General features: G+C 52.4%; 2 protein-coding genes across 3 annotated transcripts in view; one reads left to right on the top strand and one right to left on the bottom strand.

The window, feature by feature from the left end:
• Positions 1-24,546, bottom strand: part of CDH23 (cadherin related 23) — a 209,158-nt gene that overhangs the window by 49,720 nt on the left and 134,892 nt on the right. The window contains exons 14-27 of the mRNA XM_064716315.1: positions 23,122-23,186; positions 21,936-22,173; positions 21,273-21,378; positions 21,062-21,189; positions 18,810-18,882; positions 18,477-18,593; positions 17,649-17,761; positions 15,602-15,709; positions 14,276-14,465; positions 12,674-12,819; positions 11,538-11,757; positions 9,827-9,979; positions 8,675-8,788; positions 7,332-7,480 (exon numbers count right to left, since the gene is read on the bottom strand). Coding sequence (XP_064572385.1) covers positions 7,332-7,480; positions 8,675-8,788; positions 9,827-9,979; positions 11,538-11,757; positions 12,674-12,819; positions 14,276-14,465; positions 15,602-15,709; positions 17,649-17,761; positions 18,477-18,593; positions 18,810-18,882; positions 21,062-21,189; positions 21,273-21,378; positions 21,936-22,173; positions 23,122-23,186 — 1,920 coding nt within the window. The remainder of the gene's footprint in view (positions 1-7,331; positions 7,481-8,674; positions 8,789-9,826; positions 9,980-11,537; positions 11,758-12,673; positions 12,820-14,275; positions 14,466-15,601; positions 15,710-17,648; positions 17,762-18,476; positions 18,594-18,809; positions 18,883-21,061; positions 21,190-21,272; positions 21,379-21,935; positions 22,174-23,121; positions 23,187-24,546) is intronic.
• C6H10orf105 (chromosome 6 C10orf105 homolog) lies at positions 810-6,339 on the top strand. Of its 2 annotated transcripts, none has more exons than XM_064716734.1 (2): positions 810-1,057; positions 4,625-6,339. In XM_064716734.1, exon 2 carries the CDS (start codon positions 4,630-4,632, stop codon positions 5,023-5,025), a length of 396 nt encoding a protein of 131 aa, XP_064572804.1. In that variant the 5' UTR covers positions 810-1,057; positions 4,625-4,629; the 3' UTR covers positions 5,026-6,339. The 2 variants fall into 2 exon arrangements, with proteins under 2 accessions (XP_064572804.1, XP_064572805.1); XM_064716735.1 differs by lacking the exon at positions 810-1,057 and adding an exon at positions 3,341-3,650 and having other exon boundaries at positions 4,625-5,508.

Raw genomic sequence — 24,546 nt, 5'->3', positions numbered from 1 at the left:
CAGGACACCTGAATCTTTCAGAGAAAGAGAATTTATTGTCCTCTTATCAGGAGAAACGAACTTCTTCCCGCCTCGAAGGCACTGTTAAGATTCAGAGGAAGAAGCTGACAGTGCCCAGACAGAATCCTGTGTTTGAATGGAATTTATGCACCATGTATGAGGTGTAGGAATATGTAACAGCCTGTTGTTTTTAAGGGTTAATCCTCTGTTAACGTGGGTCCTTTTTGGGGCTCGTGCTGCCCAGAAAGAGGTACCTGGACTGTCTGTAACTCTTTGTGTTTATTGTCTCATATTGTCCTCATTCAATTTGTCCAAATTATTATTACTCTAATTGTATTACTATTTTTATAACTATTTTATTACTATTAAACTTTTAAAATTTTAAAAACAAGTGATTGGCGTTTTTCACACACATGAAAAACCATGGGATGGGATGGGGTGGGGTGGGATGGTATGGGATGGGGTGGGATGGGATGGGGTGGGGTGGGATGCAGCCTGAGGAAAGCTTGGCTGCTGCTGCTTTGACCTGCTGAGGTCCCAAAGGAAAGGTGGCACTTTAAGAAACTGCCCCAAACTTGGCACAGCAGGGCAGGCAGTGGGAGAAAAGCTCTTTGTGCTGCAGGTGGAAAGCACCTGGTGCAGCCAAGCTGAGCTCCAGCCTGCTTTATCCTTCTGCTGCAGGCACAGCCAGCCTGTCACAGCCCTGGGGGAAAGATGACACAAAAGGATGAGGAGGGGCAATAAAACAATGGGGAAAAAAGGTCGATTTTCTGGGAAAATGAGGGGCAGGCATGAGGAGAGGAGGCTCAGCCGACTACTGCACCATTCACTCATCCTACAGGGACAAATCCCGAGGAGATGCATCCCGAGGGGCTCGACCCCAGCAGGACACAGCTCCGGGGCACTGCAGCGCCCTGGCTCGGCTGGCTCAGGCTGTCCCCAGCCGGCTGCCACCTCTGTCCCACCCTCCCCAACGGGAGGAGGGGGCTGGCAGCCCGCGGAGCGCGGTGGGAGAGGCGGTGAAGCACCGGAGTGCGGGAGGCAGCGCCGCTGAGAGGTACGGAGCCCAAATCCCCTCGGGAAAGCCACTGCCAGCTCCCTAGGCCACCCCCAGGGCTGAGACAGACCCCTGGCTGTGGAGATAATGCCATGGAAAAGAGCTGGAAATGGGTGGGGGTGCAAAGTTTGGGGTGGGCATGGAGGCAGGCATCCCTGCTGGGGAAAGAGCTGGGAATGGATGGGGATGCAAAGTTTGGGGTGGAAATGGGGTCAGACATCTCTCCTTCTGGGGAAAGAGCTGAAAATGGGTGAGGATGGAAAATTTGGGGTGGGAATGGGGTTGGGCATCCCTCCTCCTGGGGAAAGAGCTGAAAATGGGTGGGGATGGATAATTTGGGGTGGGCATAAGGTCAGGCATCCCTGCTCCTGGGAAAAGAGCTGAAAATGGGTGGGGATGCAAAATTTGGGGTAGGAATGGGGTCAGGCATCCCTCCTTCTGGGGAAAATGCTGGAAATGGGTGGGGATGCAAAATTTGGGGTGGGAATGGGGTCAGGCATCCCTCCTCCTGAGGAAAGCACTGGAAATGGGTGGGCATGGAAAGTTTGGAGTGGGCATGGGGTCAGGAATCCCTGCTCCTGGGGAAAGCACTGAAAATGAGTGGAGAATGCAAAGTTTGGGGTGGGAATGGGGTCAGGCATCCCTGCTCCCTTCCCAGCCCCGGTGATGGGAGATGGGAAAGGTCCTGGGGAGGCAGCTGTGCTGTTTACCAGCAGGGCTGATGGGGAGCAGCATCACTGACAGCCCTGGGAACAAAACCAGGAGGGTCAGGCTGGTCCTGCCCAGCATCACCTCCTCCTGCCAGCCCGTGGAAGTATTCAGGGCACTGGGAAAAGCTGGGGAGCTCCAGGAAAAGTGTTGCTAGGCAAGCTGGGGAAGGGAATGAGAGCTGCTTTTCATGGGAGCTGTGCCTGAGAACAGGCTTTTCTTTGCAGGACTTTGAGGAAAGGGAGGGAGAGCAGATGGAAAAACTGCCAAAGCAGGCAGCTGGGCCAGGCCAGGGGTGTTGGGCAGAAGAACCCTCTCTGCTGCTCAGGCATGAGAATCATTCCCTTTTCCTACCTTTCCACCTTTCTTGGGAGCATTTTACCTTCTGCAATTTCTTTTTTTTCCCCTCTGATCCTCATCTGCCTCATGCTCACGGGGATGTGTCACATTTGAAGCTGACCAGGGAGTGATGAACCTCTGGGCAGGATTTCCAGAACAGGAAAATCTCTTTTAATCCAGCAGGATGAAGAATATGGAGCCTGGGTGGGACAGTGATGCTGGGAAGGGGCAATGCCATGAGAGCTCTGCCAGCTGAGCTGGGTATAAGGAGAGAACCATGGCATGGCTTTTTTTCTGGTTTTTCCCAGAAAAAGCCTGGGAAAACACCAGTGTGATCCCTCCTGATGGGTTTCCATGGAACGCTGTCAAGTGAATTTAAAAGACAAACTCTGCAGCCATGAGCAGGAGAGCAAACCCAGCCCGAAGGAATGAAAGAGCCTGAAGGAATTGCCCACGCCTCCTGGCTGGCTCTCCAGCAACAATGGAAGGTCACCACATGCATTTTGGTAAATGGCAGCTTGAAGGTAGCCCTGGAAACCCTGATTGAGGCTGCCTGTGGAGTGGGACACTCTGCAGCCCTGCCCTGGCAGCACAGAGGAGCAGTCCCTGGAGAAGGGGGTCCTTGGGAGTGCTGCTCTGTTCCCAAGGCTGAGGGGAAGGAACAGGGCTGGTTATGGACAAAAAAAATACATTTGGGGTGAAGAGAGGTGAAAACATCGGTGTGGAGGAGGTGAGCAGAGCTCCATCCCTGGGACTGCCTACAACACACACAAGGATTCACCCTCTCAAACCCTGACCCTTTGGTTTCTGCATTTCCCACTTTCCAGGCACAAACGTCGCCCTGACCCATTGGATTCTGCATTTCCCATTTGCCAGGCACAGACCTGGCCCTGACCCATTGGATTTTGCATTTCCCATTTTCCAGGCACAGACCTGGCCCTGACCCATTGGTTTCTGCAATTCCCATTTTCCAGGGAGACCTGGCCCTGACCATTGGATTTTGCATTTCCGTTTTCCAGGCACAGACCTGGCCCTGACCCATTGGTTTCTGCAATTCCCATTTTCCAGGCACAGACCTGGCCCTGCCCCATTGGATTTTGCATTTCCCATTTTCCAGGCACAGACCTGGCCCTGACCCATTGGATTTTGCATTTCCCATTTTCCAGGCACAGACCTGGCCCTGCCCCATTGGATTTTGCATTTCCCATTTTCCAGGCACAGACCTGGCCCTGACCCATTGGTTTCTGCAATTCCCATTTTCCAGGCACAGACCTGGCCCTGACCCATTGGATTTTGCATTTCCCATTTTCCAGGCACAGACCTGGCCCTGACCCATTGGATTCTGCATTTCCCATTTTCCAGGCACAGACCTGGCCCTGACCCATTGGATTCTGCAATTCCCATTTTCCAGGCACAGACCGGGCTCTGCCCCATGCAAACAGCACCATCTCCCCAAAGACCCCCACACTCTGAGCAGGCTGATGCACCCTTAGTGATTAAAACCATTCAACTGGTGTCTTCTCTCCACTTTTTGGAGTGTTTTATGGTGAGTGTTTGGCTGCTGCCTTGCACACACCTGTGTCCCCTTTCCCCTCCTGAGATCTTGGTTCTAAATTTGCTCAGTCCAAATCCCAGTTTACCAGTCAGACAGCTCTCCCACACCTCCACAGGAAAGGATAATAAATAATAATAGAGCTTCACCTCCAGCACACAGGGCATTGCACAAACAGGATTTCCCCAGCCCTCATCTCCCTCTGGAGAGATGCCAGCCCCACTGGCTGGGGCTGGGAGTGTTCATGTGAGAAAAAAAAAGGTGCAAAATTCTCTTGGGGGGATCTGACTTGCTGGGGAAAGAAGAGGACAGTCTCCAGCAGGTGTTAGGCAAGAGCTGGCACTGCCAGCACTTTGGGAGGCTGGTTTGTATCACCTGTGACATGTCTGAGCCTGAAAGCAGGTCAGCAAAATGCCTGGCGTGAGGATTTTTGGCATGAGTAGGGTGAGGGTGTTACTCTTCACCCTTGCAAAGTAATAAAGACAGTGCTGGCACATACCACAGCTTAATGGGGACTTATCAGGGCACAGGCTCAACCAACTGTCCAATTTCTTTGGGAGTATAATCACAAAACCCCCAAATGACAGGCAATTCAACAAACCCGCATTTCTGGGGAACAGAGGAGGACCAAACCTCAGCAGCCTGGGGGGAGGATTTTGGGCTTTCTGTGGCACATGGATATTTATCTCTTCCAGAAAATCTTCATGCAATGTGTGTGTGCTCCCTGAAGGTCCCCTCCCAGAGGCCATAAAGAATGGTGGATTTCTTTGCCAGGTGCTTTTGCACTTCAGTTCAGGGTGGTGCTTTGCTTTGCAGGGGGTGGACACCCCCTGTCCCCCCTGTGCCACTGAAAACATGGCTGGGACAATCCTGGACATCTTGGCATGACAAGAACCCATCGGTTTAACCAGAGGGTGGCTGTCTGTCCATCTGCCATGTGCTAATCCCCTCTCTGTGTCACCTTGCAGGGAAGATGAGCTCTGACAACAGGACCTCTCCCACGCCACCTCTCCTTGGGCTCCTGGAGCCGGTGCCACCCAGTGCCACCTTCCCTGAGGGCACAGACTGGCTGCCCACCATCGTGGGGCTCATCTGCATCTTCCTGGTGCTGGCCACGCTGCTGACCCTTGTCACCCTCTGCCACCTTCGGGCGCTGGGCTGCTCCCCCTGGGGTCCCCACGAGTGGCTGCCCCAGCACCCCGTGGATGCCAGCCAGCCCCAGCTGAGGCTCTGGAAGCGCCTGGGCTCCTTGAGGAGCTCCATCAGCAGCTTCAGGAGGAGTCAGATGGTGTCTCAGAGCACCCTGGCCTGTCCCAGAAGCTTCCCCAGCAGCCAGGACTGGGACATCATGGAGTCCACCAAAATGTGATCCTGCCCTGCTCCTCCTTCCCAAGCTTTGGCTCCCTTCTCAAGCATCCTGAATAGAGACCCTTGGAGCAGCTCATTTCCAGGCTCTGTGGCAGGAGATTTTGCAATGCCAGGTTCCCAAATGCTTTCCAGGTTACTGCTTCCTGCCAGGGAAGGTGGAGGCATCCAAACTACACCCACACACAGCTACCACTGGGCAGTCCAAAAAAATCCTGCTGCTTCATTTCTTTTGGAAAATATTGTTGTTGAAAACAATGCAACATGTATTCCATTACCATCTGTATGGCAGATTACCTTTGTCAAGTGAGCAGTTTGCCTTATCTCTCTCTTTGAGTGACCACAATCACACCTCCCTGGGGAGGGGACATTGCTGATAACAGCTATTGAATGTCTCTGCATGACTGATAAGAACTATAACATCCCATTGGGAGATGCTCCGCCCAGGGGGAGGAGCCAAGCATTGCTACCCAGATATAATCCAGAGGTTTTGAGACACCAGCACTCCACAGGATTCCCCAGAGGAACAGCAGCTGCCTCTCCTTCCACTGGATCTTCAGAGGAAGAATACATCCTTCTCTACAGGACCCCCCTGCTCCAACAGAACCACCCCTGACACTGCAGGAGGGCTGCAGCCACATTTCCAATTGGACTGCTACCAACACCCTGACCCACAGGGTGTCAGGTTGGGTTCTGACTCTGGCAGTGTTGTTCTAGTGTACTGCATTGTTTATTTTATCCTTTTATATTTTTTTCTTTTCCCTATTAAAGAACTGTTATTTCCTGCTCCCATATTTTTGCCTGAGAGCCCCCTTAATTTAAAATTCATAGCAATTGAGAGGGCTGGGGAGGGTTTACATTCTCCATTTCAGGGGAGGCTCCTGCCTTCCTTAGCAGGCTCCTGCCTTTCCAAACCAAGACAATTGTGCAAGTTGTGCTGCACCTGAACAAACAGCCTGGAAGAGACTGGGAGCAACGTGGCTACCTGAAGAGAGGCAGCCCAGGGCAAGCCTGCTCCACAGAAAGGAATTCCCAGTGGAGTTACCCTCTGGAGCAGGTGGAGGAATGCTCGTGCCCCCACGTGCTGCCTGGTCCCTGTCGCCCCCCTCCATGCTGGTTGAGCTCTGGGTTGCTGTGTTCAATGCATTCCCATTTCTCCTCTCTGGCCCTGCTCTGCCTGGTTCTGGGAGAAAGGGATGGGGAAACATTCAGAAACTCTCTCCTGCTGCCCCGGGGATGTGGGGATGCACTGAAGGGAGAGACCTGTACAAATAGTTCACGCTGAAGGTGCAAATTAAACTGAAGCTGGGTGATGGCTCATTTCTGTTTCTCTTCCGTGCTGTTCTGTGGAAAACCAACTTCCCCCAGTTACTTCCCCTCTTTTGCCATGGACTTCCAAGGGCATCCCCCTCTTTTGGGAAGCAGGTTCTAAGAACAGGCACTTTGCTGCCAGTCAGACTCGAGTTCCCTCCCTTCCTCCAATTTGCCAAACCGGCTCAGTTTTAGGGTTCCTGTGCAGGGACACACCTCCATCCCGGGATTGCTGATCCCAGAGCACCAGGTACACCTTGCCATGGCACAGCAGGTGCTGAGGAGCCACAGGATCCCTTGGGGATTGCTGCCTGGAGCAGACACGGGGCTCCCAGCAAACCTTTTGTGGCAGGAGGCAAAAGGCTCCTTTCTTCTCTGCCGGTGACTCACACAGCCAGGGACAAAGCTGTCCCTTTGCCCGTGCCTGCAGAGGTATTGAAGGCAGCAGGAGCCTTCCCAGGGCCCTCTGCAAAGAGCCTTTGGTGCCTGCTCCAGAAGAGCCCAGGGTTTGAAGGGATGCTGTGAATACCCGCATTCATCCCGTGCTCACTGAGCCATTCAGTTCTGCCCACCGCTCCCTCAAAGAGCCACAAACATGAAAGCAAAGTCCAAATGCTTCTTTCCCTCTCTGAGGGTTTTCCCCCCTCTCTGAGCATCTCTTTGCAGGCACTCTGCTCCCTCCCCATGGAGATCTCTGCCTGGGAGGAGGGAGAAAGCAGGGGTGTAGCCAAAGTGGCCTCGCCAGCACAGGCCTTGGCTCTTCTCCTCTCACCCCCTGCAGAAATGGGGTGAGCTCCTTAATTTCCCCTTGTTCTTTGCTGCCTTCTCCCTGGCACTCCCAGCCTGGGCTGGCAGAGGAGTGGATGAGCCAGAACACATCTCGCCCTGCCCGAGGGAACAGGGAGGGAGGGAAAACCCCTGCCCTGTGCTTCCAGCAGGGCACAGTGAGTGGGGGACCCCCAGCTCCCAGCCTGGGGTCCCAGGGGAAGAGGCACGTGCCTGCACGATGCTGCTGGCCGCTGGGATGTCCTCGGGGACGCTGACTTCATAGCTGCTCTGCAGGAAGATGGGCCTGTTGTCGTTGACATCCAGCACGGTCACGTACACGGTGGCGGTGCCGGTGCGCCGGTTCCCGGTGGGGCCGTTGTCTGCAGGGACACAAAGGGGAAGGAGGAAGGGAGGGAGGTTCAGGCACCTCCTCCTTGCACAGGAGGTGCTCAGCCCATGGCTGCTGAAATAACAGTATCGAGATTTCTAAACTAAAACATTTCATCTTTTCACAGCTTTTAAATCTCACATGGGTTTTTAGGGTTTTTCCCCCCTCCCTTTCTATTTTGCAAAACTACCATGCTGTTCGGCAAGAAAAAGGAAAAGCCAAACCACCCCCAAGCTCTGCCGTGGAGCCCAGTGAGGCTAGAAATGCAACTGATCATTAGAGAGGATTTGCAGCTCCATGCACCAAGTGAAGGGACTGCTGGAGCCAGGGATTTGGGAGGTGGAGGCAGCCTGGTGAATTTTCCACAGCTGCAGCTCAGCTCACAGCCAAGGAGCACCAGGATGGGTTGATGTTCAGTAGACAAGGACATGGCAGCACAGCTCTTGGGTTTGCCAGGAAGAATGAGGCACGGGGCAGCATGGATTGGGTTGGATTTTTCAACATGCCTGATTTGCAGGAGTGCTAAACCCACCTAGCTGGGAGCCTGTGGGATCTGGGAAAGCACAGACAGTGTGAACCCCATGGGAGGGGCACAGCTGACCCTTTGCCCCTTGGTATCCAGTCCTGTGTGCCCAGGCAGTGCAGCATCCCTGCTGCAGCCCCTGCAATGCTGTGCCCCCAACATTTCTGTCCAGGCCACTCACTTCTCCTCTCCAAAGGGACATCCAAGTCATCTGTGAACAGGCACATCATTATAAAGCTCTGGGGATGACAGCCAAGCTGAGTTTGGCACGGGGACCCTCTGCCCGTGCCAGGTGGCTCAGGGTTAATCAGCAGCCCCAGAGCCAAGGGCTGGCATGGCAGGAGGGGAACGATGCTGTGGAGTTGGCATTTTTGGGTACAGGGATGCCCTGGACAGTGTGGAGCCTCTCAGGAATGGAGGGCCTGCCTTCCCAGGTGAAACCTGGGGCTGGGCAAATCTGAGAGGAGAATAGACCCTCTGCAGAAGTCATGATGGAAGTGGGACACATTAATTCACATGTGCAATGTTAGCACCAGGCACAGGCTCTGGTTTGGAGAGCTCCTCAGAGGTTGCTGCCCCTCTGACACACCTGCAAGGGAGCTCCACACGTGCATGGCCACCACCTGTGGCTGTGTGGCAGTGGGATCCCTGGGAAATCCTTACCAATGGCCTCCAGGATCAGTGTGTAGGATGCCACGGTCTCCCTGTCCAGACTCACGACCGTCCTCACCACCCCGTCCCTGAAGCCAACACTGAATTTGCCATCCTGGTTCCCACCTGCAGCAAAGCACAAGCAGAACAGAAACTTGGAATGTGCTGGGTTGGGCTGAGAGGGACCTGGAGCAAAGCACAAGCAGAATAGAAACTTGGAATGGGCTGGGTTGGGTAGGACCTTAGAGATAATTTTGTTCCAACACCTCACCATGGGCAGGGACACCTCCTAGACCGGGCTGCTCCAAGCCCTGTCCAACCTGATCTTTAACACCTCCAGGGATCCAGAAGCATCCACTACTTCCTTGGACAGCCTGTCCCAATGCCTGGATACCCTTTCAGTGATTTCTCCCAAAATCTAATTTGAACCTTTCCTGGTGCAACTTGAGGCCATTTCCTTGGGTTCTGTGGCCTGGGCACGGGGTCAGCCCAGCTGTGCAAGGATGGTTTGGTACCTTGTCCCTGGCAGAGCACTTTGCCTCACAGCACAGGAACAATCCAATGGCTGTAGGAAAAGCTGGGTCATTTCCTGAGTGCTTTGAGGCAATTGGGGTAACTGTGCATGTGAGCTGTGGGACAGCACACCCCGATTCACCTGCAGAGGAGAGGCCAGAGGGGCTGGGACATGGAACAGCAGGCTGCTACTGTGGGAAAAGTGGCTCTCTGGTGGCACTTCTGTTTTTACCCTCCTCCTGAGGGCTCGGTGTGCAGTTTGCAAGTCAAACCGTGGCCAGGGGATTCCCCAGCCTCCTGCTGCATGCAGGTGCTGCAGCCGTGGGGCGAGCCGGGCACTGCTGCCCACCAGCCCCACCCACCCAAAAATGCCCCAAAATTCCATTTATGCCTTCCAACCATAAACACGGATGGAAGCCCCCCTAGGCCTTGCTCCCTAGCCGTGTTCTGCCCATGCTGATGCTTTTCCAGGGTCAGCAGGGTGGTCAGCGTGGCCGGGAGCCGAGCGGGGCTGTTCAGCAGAGGGCGATGCCGGACAAGGATTGAGGGGCTGGCAAAGGCAGAGCCGGAGTGCAGAGCACCCTGGCCGAGGTCTGGGGCAGCCTGTGCCCTGCTGCGAGCCCAGCCCCCCTCGTGGCACGGGGCTCCCACCTGTGATGAAGTAGCTGAGCTCGGCGTTGAGCCCGATGTCGGCGTCCGTGCAGTTGAGCCGCACCACTTTGAAATCGCGGGCCACGTCCTCGGGCAGGGACACGTTGTAGACAGCAGGGAAGAAGGTGGGGTTCTCATCATTCACGTCCAGAACTGCAAAGGGAGAGCAGAGATGAGTGTGCTGCCCCTGCTGCAGACGCCAGGCTGGGCTCCCAAGGCTCCTCTCAGCATCCCAGGGATGCTCTGCCGGACCCTCCCTCCCATTGGGGCACTGGGGTGCCTGCAGAGTGGCTGTGGGCTCTATTTGGTCTCCCCTGATACACACAGATCACCCTCCTCACAGCCCAAAAACCCATTGCATCACTGAAATTCAAGTCACTATTTTCACCAAGCCTGTTTCCATCCCCGTTCAAAGGAAAATCTGGGGCTTAAATATAAGCTCGGTATTTCCTGGGGCATGGCAGAGACCTGGAGCTTCTTTCCCAAACTCAGGCCTGAGGACAGTGCAGGGTCAGTTTATTTCCAGATGATGCTTATCCTTTTTCAGCACTAGGCTTGCACAGAGCCAGCAAACAGCAAGGCACTAAATTAAAGGCAGGCCTTGCAATAAGGCTCCAGCTCTTAACTGGGATTGCGTGGGCTGTCCAGGCACGCAGCTGATGGGAATCACATGCTGAACCAAAAGAAAAAAGCAACATTGGGGATGGGGGAATGGAGAAAAAAAAAAGATAATTTGGGGGCCCTGCCAAAACCATCATGTTTTCCCCATCTCTGCAGTGTGTTGATAGCAGACATGGAGCCTGTGGGGATGGAGCCATCCCTATGCACAAAGCCAGACCTGAGCCTGTTTCCAGGCTGTGAAAAGTGCATATTATATGGCTCTATGCAGACATATATATATATATATATATATATATATATAAATATAAAAATACACATTTACTACACATATTTTTTTGTATTGATTAGTAGTGCTGTATTAACATTTTAATAGTATAGCAAATGTAGGTTTGTAGTTAAAAGGGAACTTTTGTAGTTAAAATAGGAACTATGTATATGGGATATTTTTTTTTAAGAAAGGAATGAGGTAGTCCCACCAGATAGCAGGACACCTGAATATTTCAGAGAAAGAGAATTTATTGCTCCCTTATCAGAAGAAGCGAACCTCTTCCCACCTTGCTCAGCTATGAATATGCTGTCAGGATTCAGAGGAAGAAGCTGACACTGCCCAGACAGAATCCTTTGTTTGAATGGAATTTATGCATCATGGATGAGGTGTATGAATATGCAATAGGCTGTTGCTCTTAAGGGTTAATCCTCTGTTAACATGGGGCCTTTTTCGGACTTATTTTGCCCAGAAAAGGTACCTGGACTGTCCGTAATTCTTTGTTTTTATTGTCTCATATTGTCCTCATCCCAGTTGTCCAAATTATTATTACTTTAATTATATCGCTATTTTTATAACCATTTTATTATTGTAAAACTTTTAAAATTAAAAAAAAAACCAAAAGAAGTGATTGGCATTTTTCACACAGGCCTCGGTGAGTCTCCTGCAGAACCTGCATTTCCTCCAGGGATGTTTGTCTGAGTCTCCTATAGAACCTGCATTTCCTCAGTGAGGTTTGTCACCATTGTGGAGTCTAAATCTCTTATAGAACCTGCATTTCCCCCAGGGATGTTTGCCATCACCGCGGGCTCTCGCTGCACCCACCTTTGACAGTGAGGGTGCTGGTGGAGCTCTTGGCGGGCGTGCCGGCGTCGCTGGCCACCACCCTGAGCAGGTACTCGGGGATCCTCTCCCTGTCCAGCACGGCCGTGGAGGTGACCAGCCCGCTGGTGCTGTTGATGAGGAAATCCATGCGGGGCATGCCCACCTGCATGCGGTACGACACCTGCCCGTTGGGGCCCTCGTCCAGGTCGATGGCCACCACCTGGTGGGGACAGGGAAACAGGAGCTTCTTTGAGCCAGGTCTCACAAGCTCTTGGAGGTCTTATGATAGCTCAGCTACCTTAGAAGGCATAAAATCAGCAGGATGGCTTCTGTGGCAGTGTTGGAAACAAAAAGGTTTTAATAAAAAGCAAAATAAAAAACTCCTTACAGAGAAAAAGCGATTTAGGGGCAAGAGGCCTTCTTGCCCTTGGTAAAACACCTCACAAAAGCAATTAGTTTCTTTGTTCTCTTCTTTTTCTAGTAAATTGCTTAGGTGGGACTTTTTGGCTTCTGTCCAATTGGCCATCCTTAAGTTTGAGGTGAAGCCCACAGGTCCTATGAGGTGGCGTTTCATTTAACCAAGGAGAGAAACTTCTGAGCTTGTTTCCTTTTGTCACTCCATCAACAGGGGGGCACATTCCTACAGGAGAGCACCTGATCATCATCTCCTGGCCATGGAAGCCATGGTACAGAAATCCCAAGTGCCTTTGGCCCTGGGGATGCAGGGATGAAATGGCCTTGGAGGATCCTCCATACCCGGAGTGAGCCCATGGAGTAAAGATGTACAACCCCTGCTGCATCCCCCCTGTTCCGCTGCTAGAATATGGCAAAGAGAAGATGGAGAGCGTGGAGGAGGTGGAGAAGATGCAGAGAAGGGAGAGGATACATTGCCAGCCTACTTAAGCCATGGCAGCAGCTCCCAGTGTGAGGAATGGCAGCAGTGGGACACGCTCACCTGGAGACGCTCACCTTGTGCATCCCCCCTGTTCCACTGCTAGAATATGGCAAAGAGAAGGAGATGGAGAGCATGGAGGAGGTGGAGAAGGTGCAGAGAAGGGAGAGGGTGTGTTGCCAGCCTGCAGAAGCCATGGCAGCAGCTCCCAGTGTGAGGAATGGCAGCAGTGGGACACGCTCACCTGAAAGACAGAGGTGCCTGCGGGGAGCCCCTCGGCGATCTCAGCAACGAAGGGCAGGTTTTGGAAAGTGGGGTCATTGTCGTTCAGGTCCAGCAGGTTGACAAAAACTGTGGCACTGCTGGTGGCCCTTAGGGGTGGCCTCCCACCTGTGGAGACCAGGAATGGGGTCTCAAGGTTAACACTTGAGCTGCTTCCAACCTGTTCCCCTAAAAATAAGCTCTCACTCACTATGCAGACAGCAGTGCAGGATGGGGGGATGGCCCTGTTTTGTCATAGGTGATCTGCCACCAATGGACAATTAGAATTCCAGAATGGTTTGGGTCAGAAAGGACCTTACAGACAATCCAATTCCAACCCTCTGGGACACCTTCCACTATCCCAGGTTGCCCCAAGCCCCTTCCAATCTATCCTGGGACACTTTCAGGGTTAGAACAGACACAGCTTCTCTGGGCAGCCTGTTCCACCACCTTCTTAGTAAAGAATTTCCTCCCAACATCTAATCTCCATCTCCCCTCTTTTAGCTTAAAACCATCCCCCTTTGTCCTGAAAAGAAAGAATTATCTTTGTATATCTATCTTTCTTCCTATGAAAAGTTTCCCTATGGCAATATTTCCAGAGAAAAACCCATCAGCTCTGCTTCCCTCACCTGCTCGATTGATTTTCTGGGATGCCAATGGAGCAGGGCTGAGGGGGAGGGAGAGTTCCTGCCTCTCAGGCTCTTTCTCAGGGCTGCTACATGAATGACTGCACTCACATTCTGAGCTTGTTTTAGCAGCAGGCTTAAAGCTACCCCCATTTTTTTCACCTCAGAAACACTCAGAAACAGAAACACAAAAACAGAAGAGACTTTGCCATAAGGGCAAAATTAGGCTGGGGAAGTGTTGAAGATTGCAATGCAAGTTGTTTTCCATTACCATCTGTATGGGAGATTGTCAAGTGGGCAGTTTGCCTTATCTCTCTCTTTGAGTGACCACACCCACTCCTCCCTGGGAGGGGACATTGCTGATAACAGACTATTGAATGTCACTGCATGGCTGATAAGAACTATAACATCCCATTGGGAGATGCTCCGCCCAGGGGGAGGAGCCAAGCATTGCTACCCAGATATAATCCAGAGGTTTTGGAGACACCAGCACGGCTTTCTCCACGGGATTCCCCAGAGGAACAGCAGCTGCCTCTTCTCCCACTGGATCTTCAGAGGCAGAATCCATCCTTCTCTACAGGACCCCTGCTCCAACAGAACCACCCCTGACACTGCAGGAGGGCTGCAGCCACATTTCCACTGGGACTGCCACCAACACCCTGACCCACAGGGTGTCAGGTTGGGTTCTGACTCTGTCAGTGTTGTTCTAGTGTACTGCATTGTTTATTTTATCCTTTTATATTTTTTCCCTGTTAAAGAACTGTTATTTCCTGCTCCCATATTTTTTGCCTGAGAGCCCCTTAATTAAAAATTCATAGCAATTGGGAAGGGTGGGGAGGGTTTACATTCTCCATTTCAGGGGAGGCTCCTGCCTTCCTCAGCAGACTCCTGCCTTTCCAAACCAAGCCAGGCAGGTTCAGCTGAGCAGTGAGCACACCCAGGGTGGGATGGAGGCTTACAGTCGGTGACAGACACCACGATCCTGCGCATCAGCTGCGCCTCCTGGGCGTTGGGGTTCTCCCTGTCCAGCAGCACTCCCGAGGTGCGGATCTTGCCCGTGGTGCTGTTGATGGTGTAGAACTTGTTGGGAGGCCGGATGCTGTACACCACCGTGCCGTTCTCCCCCAGGTCCGGGTCCACAGCCACCACCTGCCGTGGGGGAACAGTACAAAATTACAGGAGAGCGCTGGGAATTCACTCCCCACGGAGATTTGCTGCTGTCCCTGCACCAGCAGCACAAAGGAACTCATCCTCCATCCAGCTCTGTGTTTTCGTGACATTTGCAGGGATTTTGCACCCTCGAGACCTCTGCTGTGGTGTTAAATCTCCCCAAAATTGGCCTGTGAGCACAGGAGGTAATGGCATGACAAGATACAAAAGCGCAGCAATCAAACTGGATTTTTCCTCCTTTGGAATAAAACCAGCTAAAAAACGAGGACCCTTTGGAAAAATAAAATAAATAGGACAAAGAGGCACACTGAGGAACTTGTGCTGCCACATCAGGAATAATTCCTTGGTGGAGTTCTCCTCCACGCCAGATATTTTATGCTTTATTGCTCTCCCTGTGACCTTTCTAATTACAGGGGACATTTACATTAACAAACACCCCAATTCCACTGCCCTCTTAACTTCCCCAGCTCCTGCTGCTCGTCCTGCAGCTGAATTTACATCGGATCGGTGACAAAATAATTATTTTCCCAGCAACTAATTGGATTGTCAAAGGCAAGATGACTTCAAGCTGGCACTGAGCAGCAGGGCTGAAGGAGAGAAAACCACTGTGCTCTGGCACGAGCAGCACTGCCAGATCCTTCTCCCCCTTCAAAAAAAATCCTCTTTTTTTTGTCCCCTTTCGCAGCCTTCCTCCTTATATGATTTTGTGGATTCTCTTCACTTTTCCCTCATTTATTTTCCATTTTGTTCCCGTCATTTTTCTCTCGGCGTGATGGAATAGAAGCCTCCCCCTCTTCTCCTCCTTTATTTCGCCAGAGGGACTTGAAAGGCTGTAAATCAAAGTCTCTCAGAGAGGTCCTTGAAGGAGGTCGCAGGCGAGGCTAAGAAAAGGAGGATTTGGCCAAAATCCACACAATTTGGAGAGGGAGGAAAAAAAAAATATCCCAGGGGAGGGAGAAGAAACACAGGGGATGGTCAGCAGCGGGGAGGAGGCTCAGGAGTAAGGTTTTAAATGGAATTAAAGATGGTGCTGGACTGAAGGTGACACTGGTGACACTGGTGACACTGGTTTGGAGGTGTCTCCAAACCAACCCATCACCCTGCCTGACACGTACCGTGGTGACATCCGAGTTGGGGGGCGTCATTTCCACCAGGTTGATGAAGTATGGCTCGTCCTTCCAGGTGGGGTAGTTGTCATTGATGTCCAGCAGCGTGATGTTCACCTGTGGGAGAGCAAGGAAGGACAGCTGCTGCAGGTTCCTGAGGTCTGAAATGTCCCCTGGATGTGCCCAACATGTGTTTCAGGCTGTGGCAGGGCCACCACCCCTCAGGCACTTGGGGACATGGGTTAGTGCAGGCTGGACCTGATCCTCTTAGAGACCTTTTTCCTGAATTACTCTATGGTTTTTGTGTTCACCCTCTGGAGGGAAAACCTGCAAAAAAAAATCAACATCCTGCAAATTTGCAGCCCTTTGGCATAGGTGAACAGAGTTTTGTTTATATTTATCATGGTTAAAACAACAACAGGGCACAAGGTGTGTCTTCAAAGAGCTCCTTCACTGGAAGGGGGATGAAAATCAGTGGGAGAGAGGATGCAGTGGGAATGTGGCAGGAAAGGAAGGAAAAATCCGAGTGGCTGGTAAAAAGCAACAGAAAAAAACTCAGAATAAATGAGTAATCAGGAGAGGGTACAGTACACAGAGGTGTGAAGACAAGAGCAGGGGCGAGGATGGTGCCCTGAAGTGTTACCTGTCTTCATTTTCCCTGTGACAAATGGCATCCCAGTGACAGCAGCGAGCCTGTGGGATGCATCTGGCTGCCTGGGGGTCTCTCACCTCCCCACAGCACCCATTTCTCCGCAGGGGTCTGAGGGAAAGGGCTGCAGCTCCAGGGCAGCATCCATCCCTCAGCAGCTCCTGGTGGAGCTTTCCCTGGGATCCCCCGTGCTCCCACTCCTCTGTGTCCTGCTGTCACACCAGGCTGAGCTGCTGGTGCCACCCCGTGGCAGAAGAGGCCACTCTGGATGACACAGCCTCCAGGGACAAGCCAAAGCACCACGGTGGTTCCTTTACCTACGGGGAAGATTCCTGATCCATCTTACTCCGAGCAGCTCGTGTGCTTTACATCACCTGGGGACATTGCAGGGGCCCTGAATGGACCTTTATTCCTGGTCAAAAATTATTATTTTGTGTGCCAGGTGTATATCCCAGCAGAAAATTTACTCTGCTGCCCTAGTCTCACCGAGTTTTAATATTCTTTTATTTTTTAGGCACCTTTACCCCCCCTGTTTTGCGTTTAACAAGGCTGTTAGGAGAACACAATCCCATCTGGAGCCCCAGAGGAGATCTTAGCACTCCACAGTCCATACTGGTGCCCAGCCAAGGCCACCACGTGTCTCTGGGAGGTTCCATAGGGAGCTTCCAGCCTGCTGCCACAGACCTCCTGATGGACAATTATTGTAGGGCTATTCCTCAGCACAGCCACAAATGTTTCTGCATCCCTCTGTGTTGTGTGGGACACCCTTCCTGCAAGCCAAACGAGCAGGAGCATCCAAATGAATGAAATGCTCAAAGAAATGTGATGCCATGAGCAGTGAGAGAGAGAATCATGGAATAGCTAAGGCTGGAAAAGAGCTTTAAGGTCATCAAGGCTGGATCCTTGGCTTTTGATGTCCTGGTATTTCCTGTTGGCTTGGGCAACAATGGGGTTCCCTGAGGCCTGAGAAGGGCAAGACACAGCACAGGGCTTCAATGTGCAGCTCCACCAGGACCTTCCCAGACTGGCTGGAAGCCCTGGAGCCACGTGAACAGACCAAGGAATAATCACGTGTAGCTGCAGGCTCTCCGAGTGAGCCCCTTCTGGAGAGGAACAAAGGGAGCCGAACAAAGGGAGAGTTCTGCAGGTGAAATAGGACTCATTACCGCATCCACAGGCTCTGGGAAGTCAAGTGCCTCCTGTGTGAGTGAGTGGTTTTCCAGGAAAGCAAGCTGATTTCAAGGTCGGCACCACTTGGACAGTCATTTTGGGAGCCGCAGCAGGGGTGGTGCGGAGGGCAGGAACCATTGTGTGCCCTTCACACAGCACAAATAAAACCCTGCAGCTCTCCACAGCCCCAGGTGGGCACCAGCGCCTCAGGGAGATGGGAATTCTTCCCCCACTCACCATAGCAATGCCTGTCTTCTGGTGGTGCCCCACGCCTCCATCCACTGCCCGCACAATGAGGATGTACTCGGACTTGGCCTCCCGGTCCAGCAACGAGGTTGTGGTGATTTCTCCTGCAGCCACAGGAGATGACAAGGTTAAAGGAGAAACAGTTAAAACCAAGATCAGGACAGTCCACAAATGGGCCCTTTTTTGGATCAGGCAGCTCTTGAATTAACAGGTACCTTCCCAGCCAAGCCTTTCCTCAGGCTGAGGAGCTGAGTTTGCACAGGTGCCTCTGCTGAAGCTCTCAGGGTGACTGAGCAAATGGTGGTGCCTGAAATCTGGTGAATCCCTCAAACTGTGGGACTCCTAAGCAGGCTGACTGAGGGAGAGGAGGGAAGGGTGGGTGTGACCGTGTTCACAGGGGTCTGAGGATGAGGGAAGAGATGAGGATCTGACTCCGTGTTTCAGAAGGCTGATTTATTATTTTATCATACATATTATATTAAAACTATACTAAAAGAATAGAAGAAAGGATTTCATCAGAAGGCTAGCTGAGAATAGAATAGGAAAGAATGATAACAAAGGCTTGTATGTCGGACAGAGAGTTTGAGACAGCTGGCTGTGATTGGCCATTAATTAGAAACAACCACATGAGCCCAATCCCAGATGCACCTGTTGCATTCCACAGCAGCAGATAACCATTGTTTACATTTTGTTCCTGAGGCCTCTCAGCTTCTCAGGAGGAAAAATCCCAAGGAAAGGATTTTCCATAGAAGATGTCTGTGACAGGTGGGGGTGAAAGAGGGAACGGAGAGGAAGGGGCAGAGCAGGTGCAGCGCTCACCTGAGCGAGCGTTGATGCGGAAATGCGAGGAGCCCTCCAGGGAGTAGATGATTGACTCCTGCCCGTACTCCCGGGACCGGTCCATGTCCGTGGCATTGAGAAACAGCACTGTGGCTCCTGGGGGAGGCAGAAATGAGGGCTGCCATGAGCCAGAACTGCCCCACACTGCTCCTGCAAGCCACCCAGACAAGGGGTCCCTTCTGCTGCACGTGCACAAAGCGGCCAAACCCCCAGGCCCCACAGCTACGAGACTTTGCCTCCCCAAAAGGCATCACCCACCCCATTCAGGGCCCTCCTGGGAGCCCAGAGAAGGAGCAGGGGCGTGCCCTGTACCTGCCATAATGTCCTCCATGACGGTTATCACGTAGGAGGGCTTGCTGAACGTGGGGGGATTGTCGTTTTCATCCTGAAGCAAAGAGAAGGTCGAGAGGCTGGTTGGGAAAAAGGCAAAATGGTCAAGCAGCTGCAAGAGCCTGGTGTGGGGATGCTCCTGGGTGGCTGCATCTCAAGGTGAGGCCAGGACATTAAAACACTGTTTGGACCTCTCCACTTCCCTGGGGCTGCCCTGGAGACTGATTTCTACCTGGAGACCATGGATGGACCTGCAGGTTCAGCTGCTCCTGCTGCCACCCAATGTGAGATTTGAAGCAATTTCATGTGCCAACGATGCCCATCGTGCTGCAATTAAATTGCCAACCCCTGCTTTAGTGTCTACAAGCAGGTGGTCTTTAATCAGCCTTTGAGTCACTCAGCTTTGCTGGCGCCTCCTCTGAGGGTAATGAGGAGCTTGTTGCCTGTCCTGGTGATGTCCTCACGATCCCTCCTCCTCCTCCTCCTCATCCAGGAGGTCTGGGCAGGTTAAAGGCAGTGGAGAGGCTGAGTGCAGCTGGATGGGGCTGAGCTGGGGCTCCAGCTGGGTGGACAGGAGCCAGAGCAGATGCTGTGTGGTGTCATTAATGTTCCTGAGATCATCAGGCCGTGCTCAGCAAGGCCACGGCCCGGCAAGCCCAGTCCCAAGGAGGCAGGGTTTGCTTCTGGCTGGCTCTCCATCTGGCCAGAGCCGGCCTGCACCTGCCTTCTGCTGGAGAAGGACATTTCCCACTTCAGCCACAGGAACTGCAGAGCTCCCCAAGGCGCCTGCAGCGACGCCAGACAGAACCCAGCACTCTTCCCCTGCCACAGAGGACAATATCCACCCAAGCAGCCAAAACCAGCTTCTGTGTTCTCCTGATCCTCCCTACAACCTCACCCTCAGACAGCCACTGTATCATAGAATCTGAGAATGCATTGGGTTGGAAGGGACACTAAAGCTCAGCTCCCACCCCCTGCCATGGCAGGGACACCTTCCACTGTCCCAGGTTGCTCCCAGCCCAAGCCTGGCCTTGGACACTACCAGGGACCAGACAGCCACAGCTCCTCTGTGCCAGGGCCTCACCACTCTCACAGGCAAGAATTCCTTCCCAATATCCAGCCTAAACCTCCCTTCTGCTCCAGTGTGAAGTGGATTGCCCTTGTCCCACCACTCCAGGCCGTCTCCAAGGATGCTGAGAGTGGCTGATGCTCACCCCAAGCACTCAGCCCCTCTCCTGCAGGCACAGGCACGCCGAGAGCCGCCGGCTCATCACCCTGAGGAGGGTGTTAGTGGCAGGGAGTGAGGCAGAAACTTATTAGCAGTGCCATTTCCTGGGATCCTGGCGCCGCGCGCGCTATTAGTTCTGACTCGGCGGCTCCTCTACAAAAGCGTATTGTCCCCTAATGGGAAATCTACAAGGCGAGTTTGACTTCTTTATTAAAAACCAACAACCAAAGGATGAAAAAAAATCGCCTCCCTCCCCACTCGCTCTGGTTCTGCCTTCTCACAGCTCTCGTTCCTCAAGTGCCGTCACAAAACACTTCCCCCTCATTTTCTTCCTAGTTTTCAGCTTTTATTTCTTTTCTTTTTCCAGCTGAGAGAAATTCCCTTTGGTGGAGAGCGGGAAAAGTGACAGCTACTTAAACCCTGCCAGCGTACAGGCCCAACCCGGAGAGATGACCCACTGAAGTGTGGTCTTGAAAAAGAAGTGTTTATGCTGTCGAGAGCCCAGTGTGGGAAGGATGTATTTAACCACCACTAACTCCCTGGGCTCTGCCTTGTTCCCCCTCTCTCGAGCACAGTGAGGGATCTGAAGGAGAGACACGCTCATGGGACTTCATTCCCATCTTACAGCATCGCTGGCTTTATCTCCTTCCCCTCCCCAGAGTGACGCTGCCTGGCAGAGCTCCCACAGCTGCGAGACTGACACGTTATCAACCAAACTGTCTCCATCACTGACACGTCCCTGCAGACACCCTCAAACCACAATGTGCCTCAAAGTGACACGCTGATCTGATCTGATCTTCCCGAGGAACGCTGCTGTGCTTGGAGTCTGCCAGCAGAAACGCCTCCTCCAGAGGGATTTCCACACCGTGGTTAGCTGTGGCATGAGACACGTGTAACAGGAGTCCACACATCCTCCACGGGGTGGGGCAGCCTCGATGGGTTATTGATGAGTTAATAGCACTGCCGTGGAGCAATGGCAGGGAGAGCACGAGGGGGATGCACTTACAAACACCTCGATGGTGACGGGCACGGTGCTGTTGAGCGGCGGGTTGCCGGCGTCCATGGCCATCACCGTCAGGTAGATGACCCCGTTGGCCAGCTGCTCGTAGTCCAGGGGGTGGTTCACGCTGATCACTGCAAGGATGCACAGTGGGGGGGTCAGGGCAGCAGGATGGGCAGGCTCAGGGTGCCCCTGGGGCGCCAGGACCAGCACCTACCTCCGTACCCTTCTGACACCGTGATGTCGAAGTACTCGCGGAAGGCAGACGCATACACGATGCTGTAGGAGATCTGGTTGTTTGGAGGGGAGTCCTCATCAGATGCCTAGGGTGTGAGCAGAGGGAGCACATGGGCATGGGAGCTGTGCCAGGGAGAGATGAGGGGATGGGAGGTGCAGGCTGGAAATGTGATGGAGGCAGCTGTGCCCATGAGGGGCCCTGAGGGGATCTGTGAACCATTCTCCTCTTGCCTGCTTCTCTCATGCAAGAAGGGAACTGGCTGTTGGGACCTGCTTTGGAAGGTGTCTGTTAAAGCCATCACAGGCACTGATCATTTTAAACTGACAGTGGGAGGTTTAAATTAGATATCAGGTAAAATTTCTCCCCTGTGAGGGTGGTGAGGCCTTGGCACAGAGACGAGGTGGCTGCCCCATCCCTGGACGTGTCCACGGCCAGGCTGAATGGGACTTGGAGCTACCTGGTCCAGTGTAAGATGCTCCTGGCCATGGCAGGGGGTTGGAACTGTTTGTGCTCTAAGCTGCCCTGCAACCCAAACCATGCTGTGGTTCTAACCCACTGCTGTGTCCCTGCTGCCCGTGATTCTAACCCACTGCTGTGTCCCTGCTGCCCGTCCCAAGCAGCGGAGCCGCAGCAGTGCCTCACCCGGAGCCGGACCACCTGGCTGACAGAGGGCTCGTTCTCCCGCAGGGCACCCAGGTAGGCCTCCTTCTGGAAGGTGGGCACGTTGTCGTTGACGTCCAGGACATTGATCCTGACGCGGCCCGTGGTCTCCTCGCCGCCGCCGTCGCGCGCGATGACGGTCAGCGTGTAGCGCTGCGTGCTCTCAAAGTCCAGCCGGGCCGTCAGCACGATCACACCCGTGTCCTTGTCCAGGGAGAAGCTGGGGGACAGCAAAGGAAGGGCAAAAAGCCTTGGTGACCACACACTGGAGAGGTGTATCACCGGCAGGGGGCTATTTACAGACCACTAACGGGATGGAACGTGCCTTGAGCTGTTTGATTTTCCAGCATCAGCCTCATTATGTGGTTATGACAATGGGAAGATGCCAGCAGCTCACATCCCAGGCAGCAGACCAAGAACTTAATGTTACAACTCACTTTATAAGTTTTTTGACCAATCACACAAAGCCAAAGCACATTGACAGTAGTTCTATCCAATCACCATAAGCACAAGTACCTTTGGTTAAACAATGCTTGCTTATTTCAAATACAATATCTGCTTGTGAGCCTTAAAACACAGTGCACAGAGCTCCATTATTAAGCTTAGAACTTTCTAATATCTTGCTAGATAAACTTTTCTATAGCTTAGGGAGTTATTCTAGACAAGTGTTAATACACAGACCATTGTTGTATTTGTCCTTGCTTTTCTACAGTTTAAATAATTTTTCTGCTGACCTATCTCATGGCTGCTGCTTAGCTCTAATCACAGTTCTGCTGTGTCTGGGGTCTGCATTTTTCAGCTTTCCCAAAACCCTCTGATTTTGTAGATTCCCACAAGATGGAGATGGAGCAGCCTGACAGCATGAAGTTCATGACTTTTTTCTGTGGGAGGTTAGGTCCCAGAGCACCTCCAAGAGCTCCACACAGCTGAGCAGTGAGCAACCCTCAGTGCTGCCCCACAGGCAGAGAAAAGGGGTGCCCACAGGTCCCACCTTAGCAAAGCAAAGAAACATGCTGAGCATCAGGCATGTGCTGAGCTCACACCTCTGGGAGACAGCACACACTGGGCATCTTACAGGTAGGACATAACCAGTGCCTTTAATTGCCCTTAATGTGGGGTTAGAAGAGGATTTTGGAGGATCAAACTCCTGCCAGTCAGTCCCACTCACCGGTCAGGGTCATCGCTGAAGAAATAACTGACTTTCCCATATGAGCCCACATCGTTGTCAGTTGCCTGGAAAACACAAAATGCAATTAATAAATGAAGGTATTTATGGAAATGCTGCATTGGACCTGCCATAGGAGGGACCCCATGATCTCATAGAGGAAGGACTCCTCTCCCTGAGCCAAGCAGAAGAAAACCTTTGGTGATGGACTGACCCAAACCCCCACACCCTGTCCCTGCTCTGTCAGTGGGAAGGAGAGAAGAAAAGGTGTTTTTCTAGGGTTTATTTTGCTTCTTATTATCCTCCTGTGATTTTGTTAGTAATAAACTCATTTTGTACCTGCCCTTGGAGTGTTTTCTCCCAGTCCTTAACTCATAAGCCCTTTGTTAATTTTATTTTTCTCTCCTCTGCCCAGCTGTAGCAGGGGAAGGTAACTGAGTGGCTTTTGTGGGTGTCAAACCACGACAAGAGTAGAGGAATAAAAACCTATTGCACTCCAGAATGTCCCCCCAGGTTAAAATACAGATCTGGAAAAGCAAGGAATAGCGATTTTGGTCTTGGTTTCCACAAGGACAGCCCTTCTGGGGGTGCAATCTGCTGCATTCCCACGGATGGAGTGGCTTGGGATGCTGTGGGATGCATCTACTCCATGGCAGCTGCTGGAGCTGGAGCAGGCTGGTCACGGCTAAATGACCAGCACCTTCTGGGGAAGGTGTTCACAACTCACTGTGTCAGCTCTGGATGAGCAAAGCAAGATTTATTTGTGTTTCAAAGCCTTTGCTCTAATGAATATATAAAATATGCATGAGTGGCAGCAGGAAAAAGGAGCAGAAAATTTTATTTTTAGGTGAGGAAAGCAGAATGCAATCCCCAAAATATCCTTTTTCTCCCCCAGTATATTTTCTAAATTGAGTCCTGTCTGGATTACTTAGAGACCAACAGGTCTGTGAGGAAGCAGGGTCAAAGACACATTTTATGTCCAGATACCAGGAAAAGGCTGTATTTCAGGAGTGGCTTGGAATACAGCCTGTTCCTGAAACCTTCCTGATTTATCCCTGGCCTTGATTACCCTTGGCAGCAGAGCAGGAGCTTGAGCACAGCTTTGCCCCCGTGTGCTGCTCCCCTGCCACACCACGGGCTGACAGAGAGCAAAAGGCAGGAAAACCTTTATTATTATTTAAGTTTTCCTCCCCAAAACACTTTCCCAGGCTGAGAAGTGCACTCCTGCTGCCTGGTGCCAGCTGAAGGGTGCTCTGGAGGATCCAGCCTTCCAGACCTACTGATTCTGCTGATTTTCCTCTCCACTGCTGCAATGTGATTTCCTTTCTGTGGGCATTGGAATTGTGCTGGGTAAAATGGAACAAATCTGTGGAAATCTGCCTGGAGAGATGCCCAGAGAGCAAGCAGCACCCACTCCAGGGGGACAAA

Source organism: Zonotrichia leucophrys, chromosome 6, assembly GCF_028769735.1.
Source record: "Zonotrichia leucophrys gambelii isolate GWCS_2022_RI chromosome 6, RI_Zleu_2.0, whole genome shotgun sequence".
Taxonomy (NCBI): domain Eukaryota; kingdom Metazoa; phylum Chordata; class Aves; order Passeriformes; family Passerellidae; genus Zonotrichia; species Zonotrichia leucophrys.
This window is presented reverse-complemented; position numbering and strand designations above follow the sequence as displayed.

Excerpts from the sequence above, each read along its gene's own strand:
- C6H10orf105 (XM_064716734.1), top strand. The coding sequence starts at position 4,630 with ATGAGCTCTGACAACAGGACCTCTCCCACGCCACCTCTCCTTGGGCTC.